Here is a 24075-nt window from a genome sequence, read left to right as displayed (position 1 = left end):
TCAACATTCGTTTAGAGAATCCAAATTTGACCCTGCCTGCCATGAGTTTCCTATTTAAGAATGTCTTCATTTAGGCCAGATGTGCAACATAGTACCTCACCTTTCTATCCTGGTAGTTTTTCTCATGGTTTTTTACATCTGGCATACACAGAAGGTATCACTTGCCCTTTATTACAGGTAAAACCATGTTCTTTTGAAGCATGTTTAAATTACACCCCCTACAACTTCTGTTAATTGCTCAACTACCTTTTTTTTTTTTAATTTATTTTTGGCTGTGTTGGGTCTTCATTGCTGCCTGCGGGCTTTCTCTAGTTGCGGGGAGCAGGGACTACTCTTCATTGTGGTGCATGGGCTTCTCATTGCAGTGGCTTCTCTTGTTGCAGAGCACAGGCTCTAGGTGCACGGGCTTCAGTAGTTGTGGCATGTAGGCTCAGTAGTTGTGGCCCATGGGCTGTAGAGCGCATGCTCAATAGTGTGGCACACGGGCTTAATTGCTCCGTGGCATGTGGGATCCTCCCGGTTCAGGGCTCGAACTCGTGTCCCCTGCATGGCAGGCGGATACTTAACCAGTGTGCTGCCAGGAAGCCCATCAACTACCATTTTTAAGACTGGGTATAGCTCTTATCATCTTCTCAGCTATTTCAGGTTTTCTTTTGGTAGTAAAAGAACATATAATGACTACAAAATCTGTTGAATTCCACTGCAGAAGAAGGTGGCTTTTTATTTAGCTTGTTGGTTCCTCTGTTTTTATCAGTGCCATCCATAAAGCATTTGATTCCATTATTTATTTTAAAGATACTACCATGTTTATTAATTTTGCTAAATAAAATGTGGATCTTTTGCAGAAGAAAACCTACCTAATTATATGTTTTTGATGCTAACCATTGCTTTGTAATCTGGAAATGTCATTTTCTTATAGATAATGCTGCATAGGATGCTGTTTGAACAGACATACAGTTGTGAGGAACATTCTTTGATTTACAACTGCATTTATTCCTTATAGAATCTGCTTTTTGCAGTATTCTTGTTGGCTTCATAAGGAATGCCAAATTTGTCCTCATGAACACCATCCCAGAACTTTTGGTTTCATATCAGGCTGATCTATCTGCCTCAATGATTTTTCAACAGCTCACAGTTATGCAGAACACTTTAACTGTACTTAAGAATATCTTTTAAATGGCTTTGTTCCCCTCCCCTTATTCTGTAGTTCATTGTATGTTTATATTTTGTAGACAAAGGAAAATAAGTTGAAAACTATCATTTTATTATATAGTTTGGCACTATACAATAGTGGCAGTTAATAGTGGTGGTTAATAGTAGGGGTTAAGGAGAATTTTTGTTTGTGCAGTAAATCTTATGTATCAGATACTAGCATTTCTAAACTCAGACATTCAGAGAAACTGGGATACCAAAAATAAGATGTTAGAGGATAATTCCTTATGATAGTAAAGCAGGAACATTTTGTACGCAGCCAGTAAAGAGGGAAGTTTTCGTACATGAAAACTGGTACTACATTGTGACTCCTAGAGTACAAGCAGTGAGTTCTTTTAAAATGATGGTTGTTGGGTTTTCTGGTGCTTAAAATAAAAAATAATCCATATTTATTGTAGAATATTTAGAAAATACATATATAAAAATTGCTCAAAACCTTTGCTAACATTTCAGTGCATTTCCTTCTAGTCTTTTTATTCTGGGCCTAAGTATTTTATAGTAAAACATATCTTATAGAAAATATACAGTTCAATATAAAGCATCATCAAACCCAAATCCAGAAGAACATCCCAGATGACCCCTGTGTTATGTCTCTTCCTAATCACAACTCATTTTTCCCCCTTTTCAGGATAGCTGTTACTCTGCCTCTTATGATAATCATTTCCTTGATTTCCATAATTTTTTCTGTAATCTTTCTTTAGTTTCTCTATCTTCTGATATATGCCCAAGAGTTTAATATAGTTAAATTTTTCCAGTTTTTAAACTTTATATAAATTAATTCATAGCCTCTTCTTTTGTGTCTTGCTTCCTTCACCCAACAAGATGTTTTCAGATTTGTTTGTGTTACTGAGAAAGCTGTAGTACTTCTGGCATATTTGTTTGTTTGTTTTTAATATAATGAATGCAAGTCATTTCCACACTGCTGCATAGTATTCCATTGTATGTATATACCACAATTTACTTGTCCATTCTCTTGATGATAGACATTTGGGTTGTTTCTAATTTTTGTATATGGAGAATAATTCAACTATGAACATTCATGAATGTATGTCCTGGTACACATGTGCGTGTGTTTCTCCAAAGTCTATACCTAAGAGTAGAATTGCTTAACCATAGGAGATAGAGCTAAACTGTTTGCAAAGAAGTTGTACCAGAGGGCATACAGCAAAAGCAAGAAGAACTACAATCTTGCAGCCTGTGGAAAAAAAAACACGTTCACAGAAAGATAGACAAGATGAAAAGGCAGAGGGCTATGTGCCAGATGAAGGAACAAGATAAAACCCCAGAAAAACAACTAAATGAAGTGGAGATAGGCAACCTTCCAGAAAAAGAATTCAGAATAATGATAGTGAAGATGATCCAGGACCTCAGAAAAAGAATGGAGGCAAAGATCGAAAAGATGCAAGAAATGTATAACAAACACCTAGACGAATTAAAGAACAAACAAACAGAGATGAACAATACAATAACTGAAATGAAAACTACACTAGAAGGAATCAACAGCAGAATAACTGAGGCAGAAGAACGGATAAGTGACCTGGAAGACAGAATGGTGGAATTCCCTGCTGCCGAAGAGAATAAACAAAAAAGAATGAAAAGAAATGAAGACAGCCTAAGAGACCTCTGGGACAAAATTCAACGCAACAACATTCGCCTTATAGGGGTCCCAGAAGGAGAAGAGAGAGAGAAAGGACCATAGAAAATATCTGAAGAGATTATAGTCCAAAACATCCCTAACATGGGAAAGGAAATAGCCACCCAAGTCCAGGAAGTGCACAGAGTCCCATGCAGATTAAACCCAAGGAGAAACATGCCGAGACACATAGTAATCAAATTGGCAAAAACTAAAGACAAAGAAAAATTATTGAAAGCAGCAAGGGAAAAAGGACAAATAACATACAAGGGAACTCTCATAAGGTTAACAGCTGATTTCTCAGCAGAAACTCTACAAGCCAGAAGGGAGTGGCATGATATGAAAGTGATGAAAGGGAAGAACCTACAACCATGATTACTCTACCCGGCAAGGATCTCATTCAGATTTGATGGAGAAATCAAAAGCATTACAGACAAGCAGAAGCTAAGAGAATTCAGCACCACCAAACCAGCTCTACAACAAATGCTAAAGGAATTTCTCTAAGTGGGAAACACAAGAGAAGAAAAGGACCTACAAAAACAAACCCAAAACAATTAAGAAAATGGTCATAGGAACATACATATGGATAATTACCTTAAACGTGAATGGATTAAATGCCCCAACCAAAAGACACAGGCTTGCTGAATGGATACAAAAACAAGACCCATCTATATGCTGTCTCCAAGAGACCGACTTCAGACCTAGGGACACATTCAGACTGAAAGTGAGGGGATCAAAAAAGATATTCCATGCAAATGGAAATCAAAAGAAAGCTGGAGTAGCAATACATATCAGATAAAACAGACTTTAAAGAATGTTACAAGAGACAAGGAAGGACACTACATAATGATCAAGGGATCAATCCAAGAAGAAGAAATAAAAATTACAAATATATATGCACCCAACATACGAGCACGTCAATACATAAGGCAAGTGCTAACAGCTATAAAAGAGGAAAGCAGGGGCCTCCCTGGTGGCGCAGTGGTTTGGAGCCCGCCTGCCGATGCAGGGGACATGGGTTCGTGCCCCAGTCCGGGAGGATCCCACGTGCCGTGGAGCGGCTGGGCCTGTGAGCCATGGCCGCTGAGCCTGCGCGTCCGGAGCCTGTGCTCCGCAACGGGAGAAGCCGCAGCAGTGAGAAACCCGCGTACCACAAAAAAAAAAAAAAAAAGAGGAAAGCAACAGTAACACAGTAATAGTGGAGGACTTTAACACCTCACTTACACCAATGGACAGATCATCCTAAATGAAAATTAAAAAGGGAACAGAAGCTTTAAATGACACAGTAGACCATATAGATTTATTGATATTTATAGGACATTCCGTCCAAAACCAGCAGATTACACTTTCTTCTCGAGTGCTCATGGAACATTCTCCAGGATAGATCACATCTTGGGTCACAAATCAAGCCTCAGTAAATTTAACAAAATTGAAATCATATCAAGCATCTTTTCTGACCATAACGCTATGAGATTAGAAATGAATTACAGGGGAAAAAATGTAGAAAACACTAACACATGGAGGCTAAACAGTATGTTACTAAATAACCAAGAGATCACTGAAGAAATCAAACAGGAAATCAAAAAATGCCTGGAGGCAAATGACAATGAAAACATGACGATCCAAAACCTATGGGATGCAGCAAAAGCAGTTCTAAGAGAGAAGTTTATAGCTATACAAGCCTACCTCAAGAAACAGGAAAAATCTCAAATAAATAATGTAACCTTACACCTAAAGGAACTAGAGAAAGAAGAACAAACAAAACCCAGTGTTAGCAGAAGGAAACAAATCATAAAAATCAGAGCAGAAATAAATGAAATAGAAATAAAGAAAACAACAGAAAAGATCGATAAAACTAAAAGCTGGTTCTTTGATAAGACAAACAAAATTGATAAGCCATTAGCCAGACTCCTGATGAAAAAGAGGGAGAGGACTCAAATCAATAAAATTAGAAATGAAAACGGAGAAGTTACAACAGACACCGCAGAAATACAAAGCATCCCAAGAGACTACTACAAGCAACACTATGCCAATAAAATGGGCAACCTGGAAGAAATGGCCAAATTCTTAGAAAGGTATAACCTTCCAAGACTGAACCAGTAAGAAATAGAAAATATGAACAGACCAATCACAAGCACTGAAATTGAAACTGTCATGAAAAATCTTCCAACAGGCTTCCCTGGTGGCACAGTGGTTGAGAGTCCGCCTGCCGATGCAGGGGACGCGGGTTCGTGCCCTGGTCCGGGAGGATTCCGCATGCCGCGGAGCGGCTGGGCCCGTGATCCATGGCTGCTGAGCCTGTGCGTCCGGAGCCTGTGCTCCGCAACGGTAGAGGCCACAACGGTGAGAGGCCCGTGTACCGCAAAATAAATAAATAAATAAATAAATCTTCCAGCAAACAAAAGTCCAGGACCAGATGGCTTCACAGGTGAATTCTATCAAACATTTAGAGAAGAGCTAACACCCATCCTTCTCAAACTCTTCCAAAAAATTGCAGAGGAAGGAACACTCCCAAACTTATTCTATGAGGCCACCATCACCCTGATACCAAAACCAGACAAAGATACTACAAAAAAGAAAATTACAAACCAATATCACTGATTAATATAGATGCAAAAATCCTCAACAAAATACTAGCAAACAGAATCCAACAACACATTAAAAGGATCATACACCATGATCAAGTGGGATTTATCCCAGGGATGTAAGGATTCTTCAGTATATGCAAATCAATCCATGTGATACACCATATTAACAAATTGAAGAATAATAGCCATATGATCATCTCAATAGATGCAGAAAAAGCTTTTGACAAAATTCAACACCCATTTATGATAAAAACTCTCCAGAAAGTGGGCATAGAGGGAACCTACCTCAACATAATAAAGGCCATATATGACAAACCCACAGTAAATATCATTCTCAATGGTGAAAAACTGAAAGCATTTCCTCTAACATCAGGAAGAAGACAAGGATGTGCACTCTCACCGTTATTATTCAACACAGTTTCGAAAGTCTGAGCCACGGCAATCAGAGAAGAAAAAGAAATGAAAGGAATCCAAATTGGAAAAGAAGTAGAACTGTTACTGTTTGCAGATGACATGATACTATACATAGAGAATCGTAAGAATGCCACCAGAGAACTACTAGAGCTAATCAATGAATTTGGTAAAGTTCCAGGATACAAAATTAAAGCACAGAAATCTCCTGCATTTCTATACACTAATGATGAAAAATCTGAAAGAGAAATTAAGGAAACACTCCCATTTACCATTGCAACAAAAAGAATAAAATACCTAGGAATAAACTTACCTAGGGAGACAAACGACCTGTATGCAGAAAACTATAAGACACTGATGAAAGAAATTAAAGATGATACCAACAGATGGAGAGATATATCATGTTCTTGTATTGAAAGAATCAACATTGTGGAACTGACTGTAGCATCCAAAGCAATCTACAGATGCAATGTACTCCCTGTCAAATTACCATGGTATTTTTTATGGAACTAGAACAAAAAATCTTAAAATTTGTATGGAGACACAAAAGACCCCGAATGGCCAAAGCTGTCTTGAGGGATAAAAATGGAGCTGGAGGAATCAGGCTGCCTGACTTCAGACTATAGTACAAAGCTACAGTTATCAAGACAATATGGTACTGGCACAAAAACAGAGTCATAGATCAATGGAACAAGATAGAAAGCCCAGAGATAAACCCATGCACCTGTGGTCAACTAATCTATGACAAAGGAGGTAAGGATATACAGTGGAGAAAAGACAGTCTCTTCAATAAGTGGTGCTGGGAAAACTGGACAGCTACATGTAAAAAGAATGTAATTGGAACACTCTCTAACACCATACACAAAAATAAACTCAAAACGGATTCGAGACCTAAATGTGAGACTGGACACTATAAAACTCTCAGAGGAAAACATAGGAAGAACAGTCTTTGACATTAATCACAGCAAGATCTTTTTTGATCCACCTCCTAGAGTCATGGAAATAAAAACAAAAATAAACAACTGGGACCTAATGAAACTTCAAAGCTTTTGCACAGCAAAGGAAACCTTAAACAAGACGAAAAGACAACCCTCAGAAGGGCAGAAAGTATTTGCAAACGAATCAGCGGACAAAGGATTAATCTCCAAAATATATAAATAGCTCATGCATCTCAATTTTTAAAAAACAAACAACCAAATCCAAAATGAGCAAAAGACCTAAATACACATATCTCCAAAGAATACATACAGATGGCCAAGAAGCACATGAAAAGCTGCTCAACATCACTAATTATTAGAGAAATGCACATGAAAACTATGAGGTATCACCTCACACCAGTTAGAATGGGCATCATCAGAAAATCTACAAACAACAAATGTTGGAGAGGGTGTGGAGAAAAGGGAACCCTCTTGCACTATTGTTGGGAATGTAACCTGATTCAGCCACTATGGAGAACAGCATGGAGCTTCCTTAAAAAACTAAAAATAGAACTACCATATGACCCAGCATTCCCACTACTGGGCATATACCCAGAGAAAACCATATTTCAAAAAGACACATGCACCCCAATATTCATTGCAGCACTATTTTACAATAGCCAGGCCATGGAAGCAACCTAAATGCCCATCGCCAGACTTATGGATAAAGAAGTTGTGGTACATATATAAAATGGAGTATTACTCAGAGATGAAAAGGAACTAAATTGAGTCATTTGTTGAGACGTGGATGGATCTAGAGACTGTCATACAGAGTTAAGCAAGTCGGAAAGAGAAAAACAAATATCGTATATTAACACATGTATGTGGAACCTAGAAAAATGGTACAGATGAACCGGTTTTCAGGGCAGAAATTGAGACACCGATGTAGAGAACATACGTATGGACACCAAAGGGGGGAAAACTGCGGTGGGGTGGGGATGGTGGTGTGCTGAATTGGGTGATTGGGATTGACATGTATATACTGATGTGTATAAAATTGATGAGTAATGAGAACCTGCTGTATAGAAAAATAAATAAAAATCAAAAATTAAAAAAAATAGTTGTACGTATTTGGACTACAAGCAAGAAGCATATGAAAGTTCTCATTGTAGCACTTTTGCTCATAATTATTTTTCATGGAGTTTAAAAAAAGGGACTAAAATATGACATCAGTAATTAATCATGGAGAGTTAATAATTGTTACCATATTCTAAGGTCTTTCTACTGCCCGGAAAACTAGTTGGCATGGTCCAATAGTCTAAAATAAAATAGTAGATATAAACACAAATGTGTCACTAAGTATCTTAAATGTAAATATATTAAATATTCCAGTTAAGAGACAAAGATTGTTTGGATTGAGTTAAAAACACACTACATCCGTATGCAAAAGAATGAAGTTGACCCCCTACTTCACACCATATACAAAGATTAACTCAAAATGGTTGAACAACCTCAATATAAAAGCTAAATCCATATAACTTTTAGAGGAAAATATAGGAGTACATCTTCATGACCTTGGCTTTAGCAGTGAATTCTTACATATGACACCAAAGCATAGGCAACAAAGGAAAAAGTAGATAAGTTAGACTTCATCAAAATTTAAAACTTTTGTACTTCAGTGGACCTATCAAGAAGGGGAAAAGATAACCTATATACTGCAACATGGATGAACCTTGAAAACATTATGCTAAATGAAATAAGCCACACACAAAAGAACAAATATTGTATGATTCCATTTACATGAAATATCAATAGTAGGCATATTCATAGAGAAAGAAAGTAGACTGGAGTTTACCAGATTGTTGGAGAAGGGGAGAATAAGGAGTTAATGCTTAATGGTTACAGAGTTTATTTTCAGGGTGATAAAGTTGCTTTTTTTTTTTTAATTGAAGTATAGTTGATTTATAGTGTTTCAGGTGTATAGCAAAATATATATGTGTGTATGTGTGTGTGTATATATATATATATTTTTTCAGATTCTTTTTCATTATAGGTCATTACAAGATATTGAATATAGTTACAGTTTCCTGTGCTATACAGTAGGTCCTTGTTGTTTATTTTTTTATGGTAGTGTGTACCTGTTAATCCCAAATTCCTAATTTATTTCTCCTCTCCACCGTTCCCCTTTGGTAACTGTAAGTTTGTTTTCTATGTTTGTGAGTCTATTCCTCTTTGGTAAATAAGTTCATTTGTACCATTTTTTTCTTTAGATTCCACATATAAGTGATATATTATATTTGTCTTTGTCTGTCTGACTTACTTAGTATGATAATCTCTAGGTCCATCCATGTTTATTCAAATGACATTATTTCATTCTTTTTATGGCTGAGTAATATCATATTTTATCTATATATATAGCTATATCTGTATGCCACATCTGCCTTATCCATTCATCTGTCACTGGGCATTTAGGTTACTTCCATGTCTTGGTGTTTTAACATAGTGCTGCTGTGAATATAGGGGAACATGTATCTTTTTAAATTAGAGTTTTTGTCTTTTCCGGATATATGCCCTGGAATGGAATTGCTGGATCATATGGTAACTATATTTTGAAGTTTTTAAGGAACCTCCGTACTGTTTTCCATAGTGGCTGTACCAGTTCACTTTCCTACCAACAGTGTATGAGGGTTCCCTTTTCAAAATGATAGTGAATAGCACTCTTTGAAGAAATGCTATGTTACTTTCTCAGTGATTATTTTAATGGCACATAGGAGAGAAATGTATGTTGAATCATTATGTTTTACACCTGAAAATAATATTGTTGTATGTCAGTTATATCTAGATTTTTTAAAAAAGAGATGTATGAAAAAACAGAACATAGATGTCCGATTCAAAAAATAAAAATCTGGGTGACAAGTCATAGCTTGAGTTATACTTTAAGCAGTGTAATTTTTATCTCATTTTTTCCTCTGAAATAAAGAAGATATGTAAGTACCATATAGTTGGCATTTGTAATGTTTTCAAGACATTACTTTATTAATTCATATGTGTTTGAATTACACAGGGAAATAAATATCCATTTAAATAATTAGCCTTTCTAATTTGGAAATAGCAAACCTTTATTTCACACTAGATTTGTGAATTTTTATTAATGCAGTTAAAGAACAACTTCATTCTATGAAAAATAAATTTTGTCTGTCACATTTGATAGTGAAAATCAGCCTCTGTACACCAGCCCCAGTTTGAATCTCAGAGAAAGAGTTTGGATGAAGTAGAAAAGAATAGCTTTATTGCTTTGCCAGGCAAAGGGGGCCACAGCAGGGTAATGCCCTCAAAACTGTGTCCCAGTGTGTGTGGGGGTGGTTTGTGAGGAGTCTTATAGTCAAGGGGAGGGGTTGCTGATAAGGATCTGGGTGCCTGCAGGACCTGCATTCCTTCAGTCTAGAGATCATCTGGTGTCAGGTGGTCTCATGATGGGATTCTGTGGTTCTCGAAGTTATCTATCAAACTGTGACCTCTCTGGAATGAAGAATGCTTCATCAAGTAGTTAACATCTTCCATTTGGTGGGGGTTTTAGTACTGCAGAGGAGCTCAAAGATACTGATATGTATATCCCTTGAGGAACCAGGACCCTGCTCCAGAGCTGCACTATTGTTTTTTGACTACTCCTCCCTTTCTCTGCATCCCCTCCCTTCCTCTATTAGCAACTGTTTGAACCTGCCCTTTGGAACTCAGGGAAGGTCTTGGAAGCTGAATGAAGCCTATTTCCTACAAACAAGAAACGGGGGACACAGAAAGGGTTTTGTGCCCAGGAGTCCCACAGGGCCTGCTTGGTTTCACAAGGGTGCTAAAATTGGGGCAGATATTTTATTTTAATGTTAACTAGATGAATTGGATTTAATTTTGTATGTTCTTTTTTTTTTCCTTTCATAATAAATTCTAGTGATTTCCTAAGTTTTTACCTTAGGAAACTAGAAAAAGAGGAACAAATTAAATCCAAAGTAAGCAGAAGGAAAGAAGGAGTAAAAGTTAGACCAGAGATCAGTTGAATTAAAAACAGGAAATTAATGGAGAAAAGGCAACAAAACCAAAAGCTGGTTCTTTAAAAAGATCAATAAAATTGATAAACCTCTAGCCAGGCTTCCAAGAAAAAAATGAAAAAAATAAATTTCTAATAATCATAAATGAAAGAAATGTCATGACTACAGATCCCTTGGATTGTAAAGGAATATTATGAACAACTCTGTTAACAGATTTGATAACTTAGATGTATTGGACCAATTCCTTGAAAGACACAATCTACCAAAACTCACACAGGGAGAAATATATAATCTGAACAGGTGTTTATCTATTAAAGAAATTGAATCAATAATTAATACTTTCGGGCTTCCCTGGTGGCGCAGTGGTTGAGAGTCCGCCTGCCAATGCAGGGGACACAGGTTCGTGCCCTGGTCTGGGAAGATCCCACATGCCACGGAGCAGCTGGGCCCGTGAGCCATGGCCACTGAGCCTGCACGTCTGGAGCCTGTGCTCCGCAACGGGAGAGGCCACAGCAGTGAGACGTCCGCGTACCGCAAACAAAACAAAACAAAACAAAAAAACAAAACAAAAAAATAATTAATACTTTCTAATACCAAAAGCACCAAGCTGAGATGGTTTTATTGTTGAATTCTAGAGAACATTTAAAGAAGAAAACAAACAGCCCAATTAAAAAGTAGAGAGGGGCTTCCCTGGTGGCGCAGTGGTTAAGCGTCCGCCTGCCGATGCAGGGGACACGGGTTCATGCCCCGGTCTGGGAAGATCCCACATGCCGCGGAGCGACTGGGCCTGTGAACCATGGCCGCTGAGCCTGCGCGTCCGGAGCCTGTGCTCCGCAATGGGAGAGGCCACAACAGTGGGAGGCCCGCATACTGAAAAACAAACAAACAAACAAAAAAAGTAGAGAGAAAATCTAAATGGACAGCTCACCATAGAAGATAGACAGATGGCAAATAAGCATATGCTCAACATCCTGTGTCATGAGGGGATTGCAAGTTAAGACAACAATGAGATACCAGTTTGAAAAAATCTATTAGAATGGCTAAAATCCAAAACACTGACTACACCTGATGCTGACAAGGGTGTAGAACAGGAACTATTCATTGCTGGTAGGAATGCAAGAGAGGACAGCCACTTTGAAGAGAGTTTGACAGTTTTTTTAGAAAGCTAAACATAGGCTCACCATACCATGTAACAGTCACGCTACTCAATATCCAGATGAGCTGAAAGCTTCTGTCCACACAGAAACCTGTACACAAATGTTTATAGCAACTTTATTAATAGCTGTCAAAAACCAGAAGGATCCAAGATGTCTTTAAATAGGTGAATGGATAAACTGGGGTACCATGGAATATTGTTCACTGTTAAAAATAAACTGTAGCCACAAAAAGACATGGAGGAATCTTGTATGCATATTGCTAAGTGAAAGAAGCCAGTCTGAAAAGGCTACATGCTGTATTCCAACTATAAGACATTATGGAAAAGGTAAAAATCAGTGAGTGCAAGAGTGGGAGTTGGAGTGAAATATGAGTAGGTGGAGCACAGGGAACTTTCAGGATAGCAAAGCTATTCTGTATGATACTGTCATGATGGGTACATGACATTATGTATCTGTTAAAACCTGTAGAACTATACAACACAAATCTTGAAACTTAATGAAACTATGGCCTTTAACTAATAGTAATATATCAGTATTGGTTCATAATTTGTAATAAATGTTTTCATACTGTCTTAGTCTGCTCCAGCAGCTGTAGGGGAGAAAAAATCATTTTCCCTCCACCCTTCTAGGTTCTTGGCCGAGACCAAGACAGAATGACAGGAGAAAAACAAACAAGTTTAATAACATGTATATACCTCCTACATACATGGGAGATACCCAGGAGAAAAATGAGTGACTCTCTAAAATGGCCCAAGCTATCACCTTTTATATACCATCCCCAGCTAAAGACCAAAGAAGATTGGGGTAGAGGTGAGGTGGAGACCACTTATGGGAATTTACCAGGCAAAGCAAAATAAACAAGGGTATAGTTGTTATGCAGATTTAAGTATAAGCTTTCTACAGTAAGTTTTAGTCTTCCTCTTCCTGGTACAGAGAGGGAGATAGCTTTATAAATGGATATTTCCCTTCGAAATGTAAATATCCTTTATAAAAGGATAACTTCTATTAGGTTTTCAGAGCTTCTCCAGTGTCTGCTGTTTCTTAAAAATAACCAGCTCAAGAAAATCCTTATGCCAAAGGGGCATATTTTGGGGTGCCGTATTCTGTTCCCCTTCCCAGCCATAATAAAATAACATAACAAGTGGCTTGACAACACAAATTTATTTTCTCACAGTCCTGAAGGCTAGAAGTTGGAGATTAGGGTTCCAGCATGATTGGGTTCTACTGAGGACTCTTCTGGGATTGCAGATGGTCTCCTTCTCACTGGTTCTTCACAGGGCAGAGAAAGAGAAAGCAAACACTCTCTTGTTTCTTCTTATAAGCACACTAATCCCACCCACTGTGAGCCCATTCTCATGGCCTCATCTAAACCTGTCTCCCAAAGGACCCATGTCCAAAAGTCATCACATTGGTAGTTAATGCTTCATCATATGACTTTTAAAGGAACACAGTTCAGTGCATAGCATACACTAATGGAAGCTATTAATAAGAGAAATTGTGTGTTGGGGGGATGGTATATGAGAACTGTCAGAACTTTCTGCATAGTTTTTCTGTAAACCTAAACATCTCTAAATAATAAAGTCTATTAAAAATAATAACAAGGCTAAAGATTATGAATTTCAATTTCAGAGAGATTTAAAAATAGATGACATTTTCTTTGATATTCACTGCCCAATAGAATGCTAAATATGACAAGAACAAGCCATGTCAAGTCAGCATTCACCATGTCACACCGTTTGGTCTTTCTTTTCCTTTCTTCTGCCTTCCTTGAAACTCTCTACCTTACTTTAAATGTCACTGTTTTCCACTATATCCTTGTTTCTTGTTTTGTCCTCCACTTTTCATCTCTTACCTTTTCTCTCTTTTTGACTTCAGTGGACCGTAAAAATAAAATGTGAGCTTCCATAATAATGAATCTGTAATCTGATTGTCTTATACTATACTTTAAAGCTTCAGTTACCTTAAAAAAATACAAAGTATCTGAAAGTCAGTAATGATCTGACAGTCAATAAAGGGAAGATCAATAAGCACATAAAATAATTTGTGTATATCTTGTAAAAAATCTATAGATTATTATTTAGTTTGTGTGTGCATGTATCTCTGTTTTTTGTGTGTTGAAAATAGTTTTTCTTTTAGGTTGGGCATATTCTAAAGTCAGGGTTTTTTTAAAGGTAAAATTCATATAACGTAGAAATAACCATGTTAAAGTATGCCATTTAGTGTATTTACAGTGTTGTGCAACCTCTATCTCGTTCCAAAACATTTTCATCAGTCCAAAAGGAAATTCTGTACCTGATAAGGAGTCACTGCAGATTTCCCCCTCACCCCAGTCCCTGGAAACTACTAATCTGCATTCTGCCTCTGTGGATTTGTCTATTCTGGGTATTTCATTTAAATGGAATCATAGGGCTTCCCTGGTGGCGCAGTGGTTGAGAGTCCACCTCCTGATGCAGGGGATAAGGGTTCGTGCCCCAGTCCGGGAAGATCCCACATGCCACGGAGCGGCTGGGCCCGTGAGCCATGGCCGCTGAGCCTGCGCGTCCGGAGCCTGTGCTCCGCAACGAGAGAGGCCACAACAGTGAGAAGCCTGCGTACCACACAAAAATAATAATAATAATAATAATAACAAATAATAAATAAATGGAATCAAAGAATATGTGACCTTTTGTGTATATCCATTATATGGATAAACCACATTTTGTTTATTCAATCATTAGTTTATGAACATTTGTGTTGTTTCTACTTTTGGCTACTGTGATTAGTGATGCCATGAATATTTCTGTAGAAGTTTTTGAACAGTTAATTTTAATTCTTTTTGGTATATGACTAGGAGTCGGATTGCTGGATCTTATGGTAATGCTAGGTTTAACTTTTTGAGGAACTTCCAAAGTATTTTCTACTGTAGCTGCACCATTTACATTCCAACAATAATGTACAAGAGTTCTAATTTCTCTCCCCATTCTTGCCAACACTTTTTTCTTTTTTTAAATTATACCATCCTAGTGTATGTATGAAGTGATGTCTCACGGTAAAATGAAGTTTCCTCCTATAACTTATTCTATATGTTAAATTTATGTGCAATTATTAATATGTTAAAGTCTATTAAAATACAATAAATGTCCTTCAGATTAAGAGAGTATTATAGTGCTTCAACAGATCCTTCTATAGAAATATTGTTTTGACATTTTAATATTTAATTGTGCTTAATTTGAGACAGATACATTCATTTAGAACAGGAATGCCCATCAGAGGAACTCTTTGCCATGCTGGCTTTTGAGTTTGCCCTAGAGCCTTCTTTGATAGAATATATAATGTCCAAAGTGAAAAAGATTTAAAACACAATATGCTTGATTTTGACAGAGTGCAAAGAATGATTAAATAAAGATATTAGCAGTCATTAAGCCCAGTATCTGGTCATTATTATCAAATACTGCGTGAATACCTCCAGTTAAATGAATATGAACAGCTATCTCATAAGATAATTCATTCCTTTTTTTTTCTTTTTTAATTTTATTTTTGGCTGCGTTGGGTCTTCGTTGCTGTGCGCAGGCTTTCTTTGGTTGCGGATATGGGGGCTACTCTTTGTTTTGGTCCACGGGCTTCTCATGGCGGTGGTTTCTCTTTGTTGTGGAGCACGGGCTCTAGGCGTGCCAGCTTCAGTAGTTGTGGCTTGCGGGCTGTATAGCACAGGCTCAGTAGTTGTGGCGCACGGGCCTAGTTGCTCCATGGCATGTGGGATCTTCCTGGACCAGGGCTCGAACCTGTGTCCCCTGCATTGGCAGACGCATTCTTAACCATTGCGCTACCAGGGAAGTCCCATTCATTCCATTTTAGACAGCTCTGTTTATAAACTTAAGTTCTTCTGTATGCTAGGTTAATAACTGCTGTCCTTGAACAGATACTAATTGGATCTTGTTATTCTCTCTAGCTACAGGTCCATTTTTCCACATGAAGACAGCTACCATATCCCCTCAAGTTTTCTCTTTTTCTACATCTGACACTTCTAATTCTTTCTACCCATCACATTTCAGAGTTCTTATACCTTCACTGTTCTACTTGCTCTCTTCTGGATGTGCTCTAGTTTGTAGTCATCCATTCTAAAGGGTATTTCTCTAGACATTTTCTGATCCAAAGAATGGAACTAACACATAAGATGGTTTGCATGCTCGTGATAGGCCTGTGATTTAGACATGTGTGTTCCCTTTTTGCAAGTGAATAAGCTTAGGCTCAGACAGGTAAAGGTATATTCCCAAGGTCATAGAATATGTGGAAGAATGGAGTTTAAATCCAGTTCAGGTTTAACTGTCTGTAAAGCTATACTCTTTTCATTAATAATCATAATACCAATATTGATAAACAAAATAACATTTATTGCATAGGTAGAATATACTCAACACTGTACTAAGTACTTAGACTCCCACCTAAGCCTCACAGAAGACTTGTGAGGTAGAGATTACTATTTTTACAAATGAGAGAATTGAAGATCAGAAAATTCTAATAATTTTCTAAAGGCCACTGAGAGACTAGTGTAGTCAAGATTTAAAACCAAATGTGATTGCAAAGCTTGTTCTTTTAAATATTATACTGTTCTGTCTATGCTGTTCCATGATATAGTTGATATTTCAGTAATTAAGAGCACAACTACCAGGTGTTTCAGTGTTCTGGGTCTATATAAAATAATGCATATGATTAAAAATATACAATTTACAGTTATTACAAATTTATTATTAATTTTTCTTTCATTTCATTTGATGCAAAAACACTGCTGATTTGACTATATATTGATACAGCCTTTCTGTCAGTATTTAGCAAAATACCAAAAAGAAAGGGTGACTGTATTTAAAAATTTGTTTTCTTTTAGGTCCACCTCATTCATTTAACCGAGATGAGACAATAATCATTGCTTTGGCATCAGTCTCTGTATTAGCTGTTTTGATAGTTGCCTTATGCTTTGGATACAGGATGCTGACAGGTAAAAATATAATTTTTTGTTTTGTTGTTTTTTAAACATGTCATTTAATCAGAATTGATTTTATTTAAAAAAAAATTCATCATGGTAAAAAAACATCTCTGTGCTGTGGTAACCCCAGAGTCATCCTTCTCTCTTAAACTTTTTGTCCTAGTTTTTATGAAAGGTTTCAAACATATACAAAATACCTATTACCCAGCTTCAATGAGTATCACATCTGTATATTATCTATAGCCCCACTCACCACATGCTTCCATGCCACTGGATTATTTTGAAATAAAGTGAAGGTATAACTTATCTGTAAATATTTTAGTATTATCTCTGAAATATAAAGACTTAAAATATATATAACCACAATACCATTTTCACATCTAAAAATAACAGTAATTCCTAAGTATCATCAACTGTCTAGTTGGTTCTCATAAGTTTTAGATTTGACAACCTTTTTAGGAAATCAGCACCCATTCATTCATTTGAATAACTTTAATAAAACCTTCTTTAATGTTTCTGCATATTTCTTAGGGTTTTATACTGGGTGTGTTACTGGAACACTCTCCCAGAATTCAGCTTTTCTGTTATTCATTTTTCATCTTCATTTATAGATGATTCCTCGTTTAGTAAATAGTTTTATTCCCATTGACGTTAGGCATAAGTCTTGCTGTCTGTCCTCTGTAGGTCTTTTTTCAACTGTAATATATTAAAAAGTGTAATAAAGATTTTCATTTTAAGAGAACCACACATTAGCAGGTTCTTTTTCCTATTCCTCTAGGAGACCGTAAGCAAGGTCTTCACAGTATGAACATGATGGAGGCAGCAGCATCAGAGCCCTCTCTTGACCTAGATAATCTGAAACTGTTGGAGGTAAGATTGCTTTCAGATTACGGACTGTTTTTTCTGCTCTCATAGTATATCTGAGATAGTGATTTCATTAACTCATTCATTTATTCAACAAGTATTTATTATCAATTTTGTGCCAAGGCCTATTCTAGGCACTGAGAATGTTGGTAAACAATACAGATACATGAGGCTTATATTCTAGTGAGAGAGAGGCTACAAGAGGTTAAATAAATGAAAGTACAGTTGACCCTTGAACAACATGGTTTTGAACCTAATGGGTCCACTCATACACAGATTTTTTTCAATAGTAGATACTACAGTACTACACCATCCACAGTTGGTTGAATCTGTGGATGTAGAACCATGGACACAGAGGAACCATGTATATATGAAGGGTCAACTATAAGCTATACGTGGATTTTGGACTATGTGGAGGGGTTGGTGTCCCTAATCCTCACATTGTTCAGAGGTCAACTGTATATTTCAAGTAGTAGTAAGTGCTATGGAGGAAAAAAAAAGCAAATGAGATAAGAAAGTTATAGAAAAGGGGTTATTAAAGAAAATATATTTAGAAAGGAGATGATCTTTGCATACAGACTTGAACAAGAGTATGGGAATAAAGGCATATCACATTCTGAGGAAAATGTGCTAGGCAAGCAATTCACAATAGATGCTGAATAAATATTCCTTGTCTGTGTATATATTGTATATTGTATAGGTACAAACGAATATTATGTTTTGTATAGAATTAAATTTTCATTTGGTAATATCTCAGAACCTGTGTTAAAAGTCTTACCATGATGAATGTTTTTATGATCTTTATTAGGATAAATTAACTAAACCAGAGACTGCTAAATAATAGATCTGGTAGATTTGGTTATATAAAACATTTTAAGAACCTTCCATTTGGGAGAAAAATATAATAAAAGTTAAAAGCAAAATTTTAAAAAGGTATTTCAACACATAAACAATTGATAAAGAGATGGTAGACATCAACATGAAATCAACAGTTCATCAAAAATAGACAAAAGAGATGAATTATCAATTCACAGAAGAAGTAAGTATGCCTAGTAAATGTATAATAAGATGTCCAATTTACTAAACTGGAAAAAATACTGATTAAAACCATTAGGATTTTATCCTGGACTGAGTAAAAGAAACACTCCCAAACATTGCTGATTTAACTTTATATTGATACAGCCTTTCTAAAGGGCAGTCTGTTTGTTAAAATTTAAATTAGAAATAGTGAATGAAATATAACAAATATCCTTAAATGGTAAATCCCTAACCTTTCTTCAGTAAAAAGTCAGAGAAATCCCAGAAGCCAAAAATGAAGAGAACAGTTGCATCTTGCTGGGGTTTTTTTGAGTTATTTTTTATTGTACTGTATTGTACTAGATATTGTGAATGTCATATTGTGGAGACCCTGTGTTCTGTTAGGTTCTTCTAAAGTGTGTTCATTTTGTTGTTTATTTTAGTAGGTGATTAACTTGGTTGGACATATTGCAAACTCATCTCTTGAGCTGAAGTTTAGTTTTTATCTTTAGCTGGAGTCTGTCACATGCATTAATTGGGTTTCCAACTCTCTGACTCTCCTTTTTGGGATTCTCCCTTCATTTTCCATGCTGTGGTTGCCCCAAATTCTGTCCCCTGCTTCCTGAGGCCAGAAAGGTTTTCTATCACAGTTTTTGCTCCACTACGCAGTGCAGATTTCAGCCTGCTCACAGGCTTAAAGCTATAAAAATAAGTAGCTCACCCTATGCCATTCCTTTCTTCCAAGTGTTGACTCCCCTCAGAACCTATCTGCTTTCGTTCATTCTCCAGCATTTTTAGATTTCTTTTTAAAAATATTGTTCAGAGTTTATAGTTGTCATCTGAGGGAGGGCTGGGTCTGGTAGGAGTTTCTGAGCCATATAAGATGCCAAATTTATTATTTTCTTGACAATGGAGTTACTCAAACTAAGCAATAGAGACCTGGTTGCATACATATGGATTTTATACTTTATTATTTAGTAAATTTGATTGTTAAGTTGTGATGAAATAATATCTTGCTTTCTTCAAAACAAATTTACAGCTGATTGGCCGGGGTCGATATGGAGCCGTATATAAAGGTTCCTTAGATGAACGTCCAGTTGCTGTAAAAGTGTTTTCCTTTGCAAACCGTCAGAATTTTATCAATGAGAAGAACATTTACAGAGTGCCTTTGATGGAACATGACAACATTGCTCGCTTTATAGTTGGAGATGAGAGAGTCACTGCAGATGGACGCATGGAGTATTTGCTTGTGATGGAATATTATCCCAATGTAAGTTCTTCATAAAAAATATACTGACATTTATGTCAGTCAGATTTGTAGGAGGACCCCGGTTATGTAGAGTGTTGCTGGTTTGCAAACTGGTTATTAATGGTCTACAATGACATAAGGATTTTACTCCAGAATGTGAATGAAACTGTTTAGTCCCTACGCACTCACGTCACTCTGTCTCTGTCTCTGTCTGTCTCTCTCTCTCAGCAAGACTTTCTTGATGAAGGAAGCAGTGCTTTGATTGACATTTATTCTGATACATGCTTCTTATCCCAGACTGGTAATAAATAGTTTGTAGATGAGCACCTTGAGTAGCACTGACACATATATATTTACAAAAGCCTTCTGTTTTCTACTTGTAAAACATAACAGTATAATTTATATTTGTACTGGTATGAGATACAGTGTAAAGAAAGAGTTGAAAACGCTTTTTTGTGTGGCTTAAGTTGATAAATAAAAGAAGCGTTTAAAATGAAATAACCATTCATAATTTTTAATATTGGAGAAATAAAAATTGATAATGTCTAAATTCTCTTTTCCATCCTCTCCTCCTCTCTTTACCTATAGAAATGTCTTTTCTTACTTCAAGATTCTGAAATGTTATAATTCATTAGATCTCCTTTGAATCCTAACATGCAAATCCTTTTTACAGCTGCTAACTTACCTCCTCGTGTTCAAGTAAAGTAATTCTACTTTTTTCCCCTTTTTACTTTTTCCCCTCCATACAGGGATCTCTATGCAAGTATTTAAGTCTCCATACAAGTGACTGGGTAAGCTCTTGCCGTCTGGCTCATTCTGTGACTAGAGGACTGGCTTATCTTCATACAGAATTACCACGAGGAGGTAAGACAATGAATAGAAGATGCATGACAACCATGTGGGGCCAGATTCACAAAGGGAAATCTTATTCATATCTTTAAAGTAGAAGTATATTTTATATTATAGCAGATGTATTATCAGCCAGTTGTTTACAAGATCTAGCGTGAGGAAATATATTTGAAATTTAACAAGAAGAATAAGAAAAAGAACTTCAATTCTCTAGAGGGGTCATGGATTCCATTGCGATTTTGATTAAAGCTCTGAACATTCCCCCTGTAAAGATAGACGTATGGGCATACTTTAAAAAAATACTGTTTTGATTGTAGGGGTTCTCAGAGCCTTTGAAGTTCATCTATGGACCTAGGTTAAGAACCTCTTAGCTAGACTGTGTTGTATTTTCCTTGTATTTATTTTGCTTATTTAAATGAACTACAAATGCGTTATCACTTCTTTACACATGAATTCCATAGGTTGGTTGGTCTTTAGTGTAAAACCCAAATGTATCTTTTGATAAATCAGTGCTTCTCTTAGCTAGAATTAGGCTTGTTCAAATTTATCAGGGAGAAAAAAGTAACAGGTTTCAATGAAGATGACATTTTTTTTTTCTTTCTCATGTAAGAATCTGAAGAGAGACAGTCTAACGTTTTTTGGCAGCACCATAATATTATCAGGGCCCCAGGCTCCTCTATTTCTCCTCCATTACTCTTTATATGTGGCTTGTTTTCAAGGTCACCTCATTGTCCATCATGCTGTATGCTAATCAGCAGAGAAAAGGAAAGTAGGATTCCCTCCTTTTGCCTCGAGAAGTCCCACTCTTGTGCTTATATTTTGTTTCCCAGAACTTAGTCCATGCTTTCCTACCACACTTAGCTGCAAGGGATGCTTTTGAATATAGCCTGTTTTTGTTTCTGTTTAGCTGGGTGCATTGCTGCCTCAAGTAACACTGGGTTCTGCTACTAAATAGGAAGAGGAGAACGCATGGTGAGGAGTAAGGCTTCGCCAGTGTATCAGTACCGTGTGGTTATATTCCTTGCCATGACTACAGTTTATATTCAGCCTTTATGTACATTTTTGCTAGTTTTTCAAAGCATCTTTTTAATATATTTGCTTTTTCACTTTGTTTCAATATACACCTCACATCACAGGCACCTCTAAATTAGCTTTGCTGTGAAAATCCGTCTTTGCATTTTCATCCCTTACAGCAATTTTCTTGTCATGCATTGTTTTTTCAGTTTCTCTGACCTCTATAATGAAGAGAATATTTAATGTAACAATTTCTTAGATCTTTGTTCCATTGTATGGTAGCATAGATCATCTTTTCTATCTGCTGCTTCATATATAAATAATTTCTCCTGAATAATTTATCAGTTCATTTATCTTGACATCTTGCTTTTCCTGAATACAGAATTGACCAATGTTATTGCCTGTGTCAGCAACTTGATGCACTTACTTTAGTGCTTTAGCTCGTTAACCATTTGTACTGTGTTTCCTTATTCTTAAATATCATAACTCCTTTAAAGAGCTGGCTTAGCACAGAACTTAAAATACCATCCTAATCCCCCTTTTCAAGGCTTGCATGATTCAATAAGGTTTCTAGTCAAACATTGGCTGAAAAGAGTGATTGCCATCAAATATGAGTTTTATTTAAACACAGATATTATTCTAAAACATTACCTAATATTATCACTAAATAGTTAACCATTTTAGAAAATGCGTATCTATATGCTATAAAAAACATAAGTATAATAGCTATTTGAATTTTTGGTTTTACCTAATTATTTAAAAAATATTCCATACCTCACACCAGTCAGAATAGCCCTCATCAAAAAGTCTGCAAGTAATAAATGCTGGAGAGGGTGAGAAGAAAAAGGAACCCTCCTACACTGCTGGTAGGAATGTAAATTGGTATAGCCACTATGGAGAACAGTATGTAGGTTCCTTAAAAAACTAAAAATAGAGGTACCATATGATCCAGCAGTCTCACTCCTGGGCACATACCTGGAGAAAATATAATTTGAAAAGATACATGCACCCCAATGTTCGTTGCAGTACTATTTACAATAGCCAAGCAACAGATGTCCATCGACAGATGAATGGATAAAGATGTGGTATATATATATAAAGGGAATATTACTCAACCATAATATAATGCCATTTACAGCAACATGGATGGACCTAGAGATTATCATACTAAGTGAAGTAAGGCAGAGAAAGACAAATATCATATATCACTTATATGTAGAATTTGCAAAAAAAAAAAAAAAAGATACAAATGAACTTATTTACAAAACAGAAATAGACCCACAGACATAGAAAACAAACGTATAGTTACCAAAGGGGAAGGGGGAGAGGGATAAATCAGGAGGATGGAATTAATATATACACACACTACTATATGGAAAATAGATAACCAACAAGGACCTACTGCATAGCACAGGGAGCTATACTCAATATTTTGTAATAACCTATAAGGAAAAATTATCTGAAAAAGAATATATGTGTGTGTGTGTGTGTATGCATGTATATGTATAACTGAATCACTGCTGTACACCTGAAACTAACATGACATTGTAAATGACTATATTTCAATAATAAATAAATATTCCAACTATACTGTACTATTTCAAAACATTTAAAGTGACATTTCACTTTTTTTCAGAGAACTCTATTCTTCCCGGTATCTTCAGATATAACTTTGCTATTTGGCATACAAATTCTGTAGTAAGGAATAATACTGTTATTATTTATTCAGCTATTTTTTGCTTTAGAAGAAGTAGGAATTGAACCTGTTTATTTGTAATTGGTTCTCCCTATGAATTTTTTTCCTAATGATAATGTCAGTATAACATTATCATGGAAAAAGTCTAGCAAAGAAAGAACATATATAGATCAGTTAAATCTATAACTAGAAAATTACTACTAACTAGTTTATGTACATCTTTCCAGTTCCTTTGCTGTGTGTGTGTGTGTGTGTGTGTGTGTGTGTGTGTTTATGCAAATATCCACAGAGAGACTATTTTGTGTTCAGGTTTTATTTTTTAACATAATTAAAATAATATTGTGTCCCACTTTGCTTTAAGAAATTTGCCAAGTGTGCTACTGCCCAGGGCAAAATCATTACATGCTTGGCCCCCCCTTTCTACAAACCACAACCCCTTCCCCAATAAAAAAAAATTAAAATGAATAT

The 24075-nt window shown here is 36.3% G+C and overlaps 1 protein-coding gene across 1 annotated transcript in view; it reads left to right on the top strand.

The window, feature by feature from the left end:
* BMPR2 (bone morphogenetic protein receptor type 2) overlaps positions 1 to 24075 on the top strand; it is a 187915-nt gene that overhangs the window by 133007 nt on the left and 30833 nt on the right. The window contains exons 4-7 of the mRNA XM_079709606.1: positions 16820 to 16930; positions 17697 to 17788; positions 19839 to 20069; positions 20798 to 20912. Coding sequence (XP_079565732.1) covers positions 16820 to 16930; positions 17697 to 17788; positions 19839 to 20069; positions 20798 to 20912 — 549 coding nt within the window. The remainder of the gene's footprint in view (positions 1 to 16819; positions 16931 to 17696; positions 17789 to 19838; positions 20070 to 20797; positions 20913 to 24075) is intronic.

The sequence above is a fragment of the Hyperoodon ampullatus genome, assembly GCF_949752795.1.
Source record: "Hyperoodon ampullatus genome assembly, chromosome: 8".
NCBI classification, from domain to species: domain Eukaryota; kingdom Metazoa; phylum Chordata; class Mammalia; order Artiodactyla; family Ziphiidae; genus Hyperoodon; species Hyperoodon ampullatus.
Note: the sequence above shows the minus strand (reverse complement) of the source record. Positions and strands in the feature narration are given on the sequence as shown.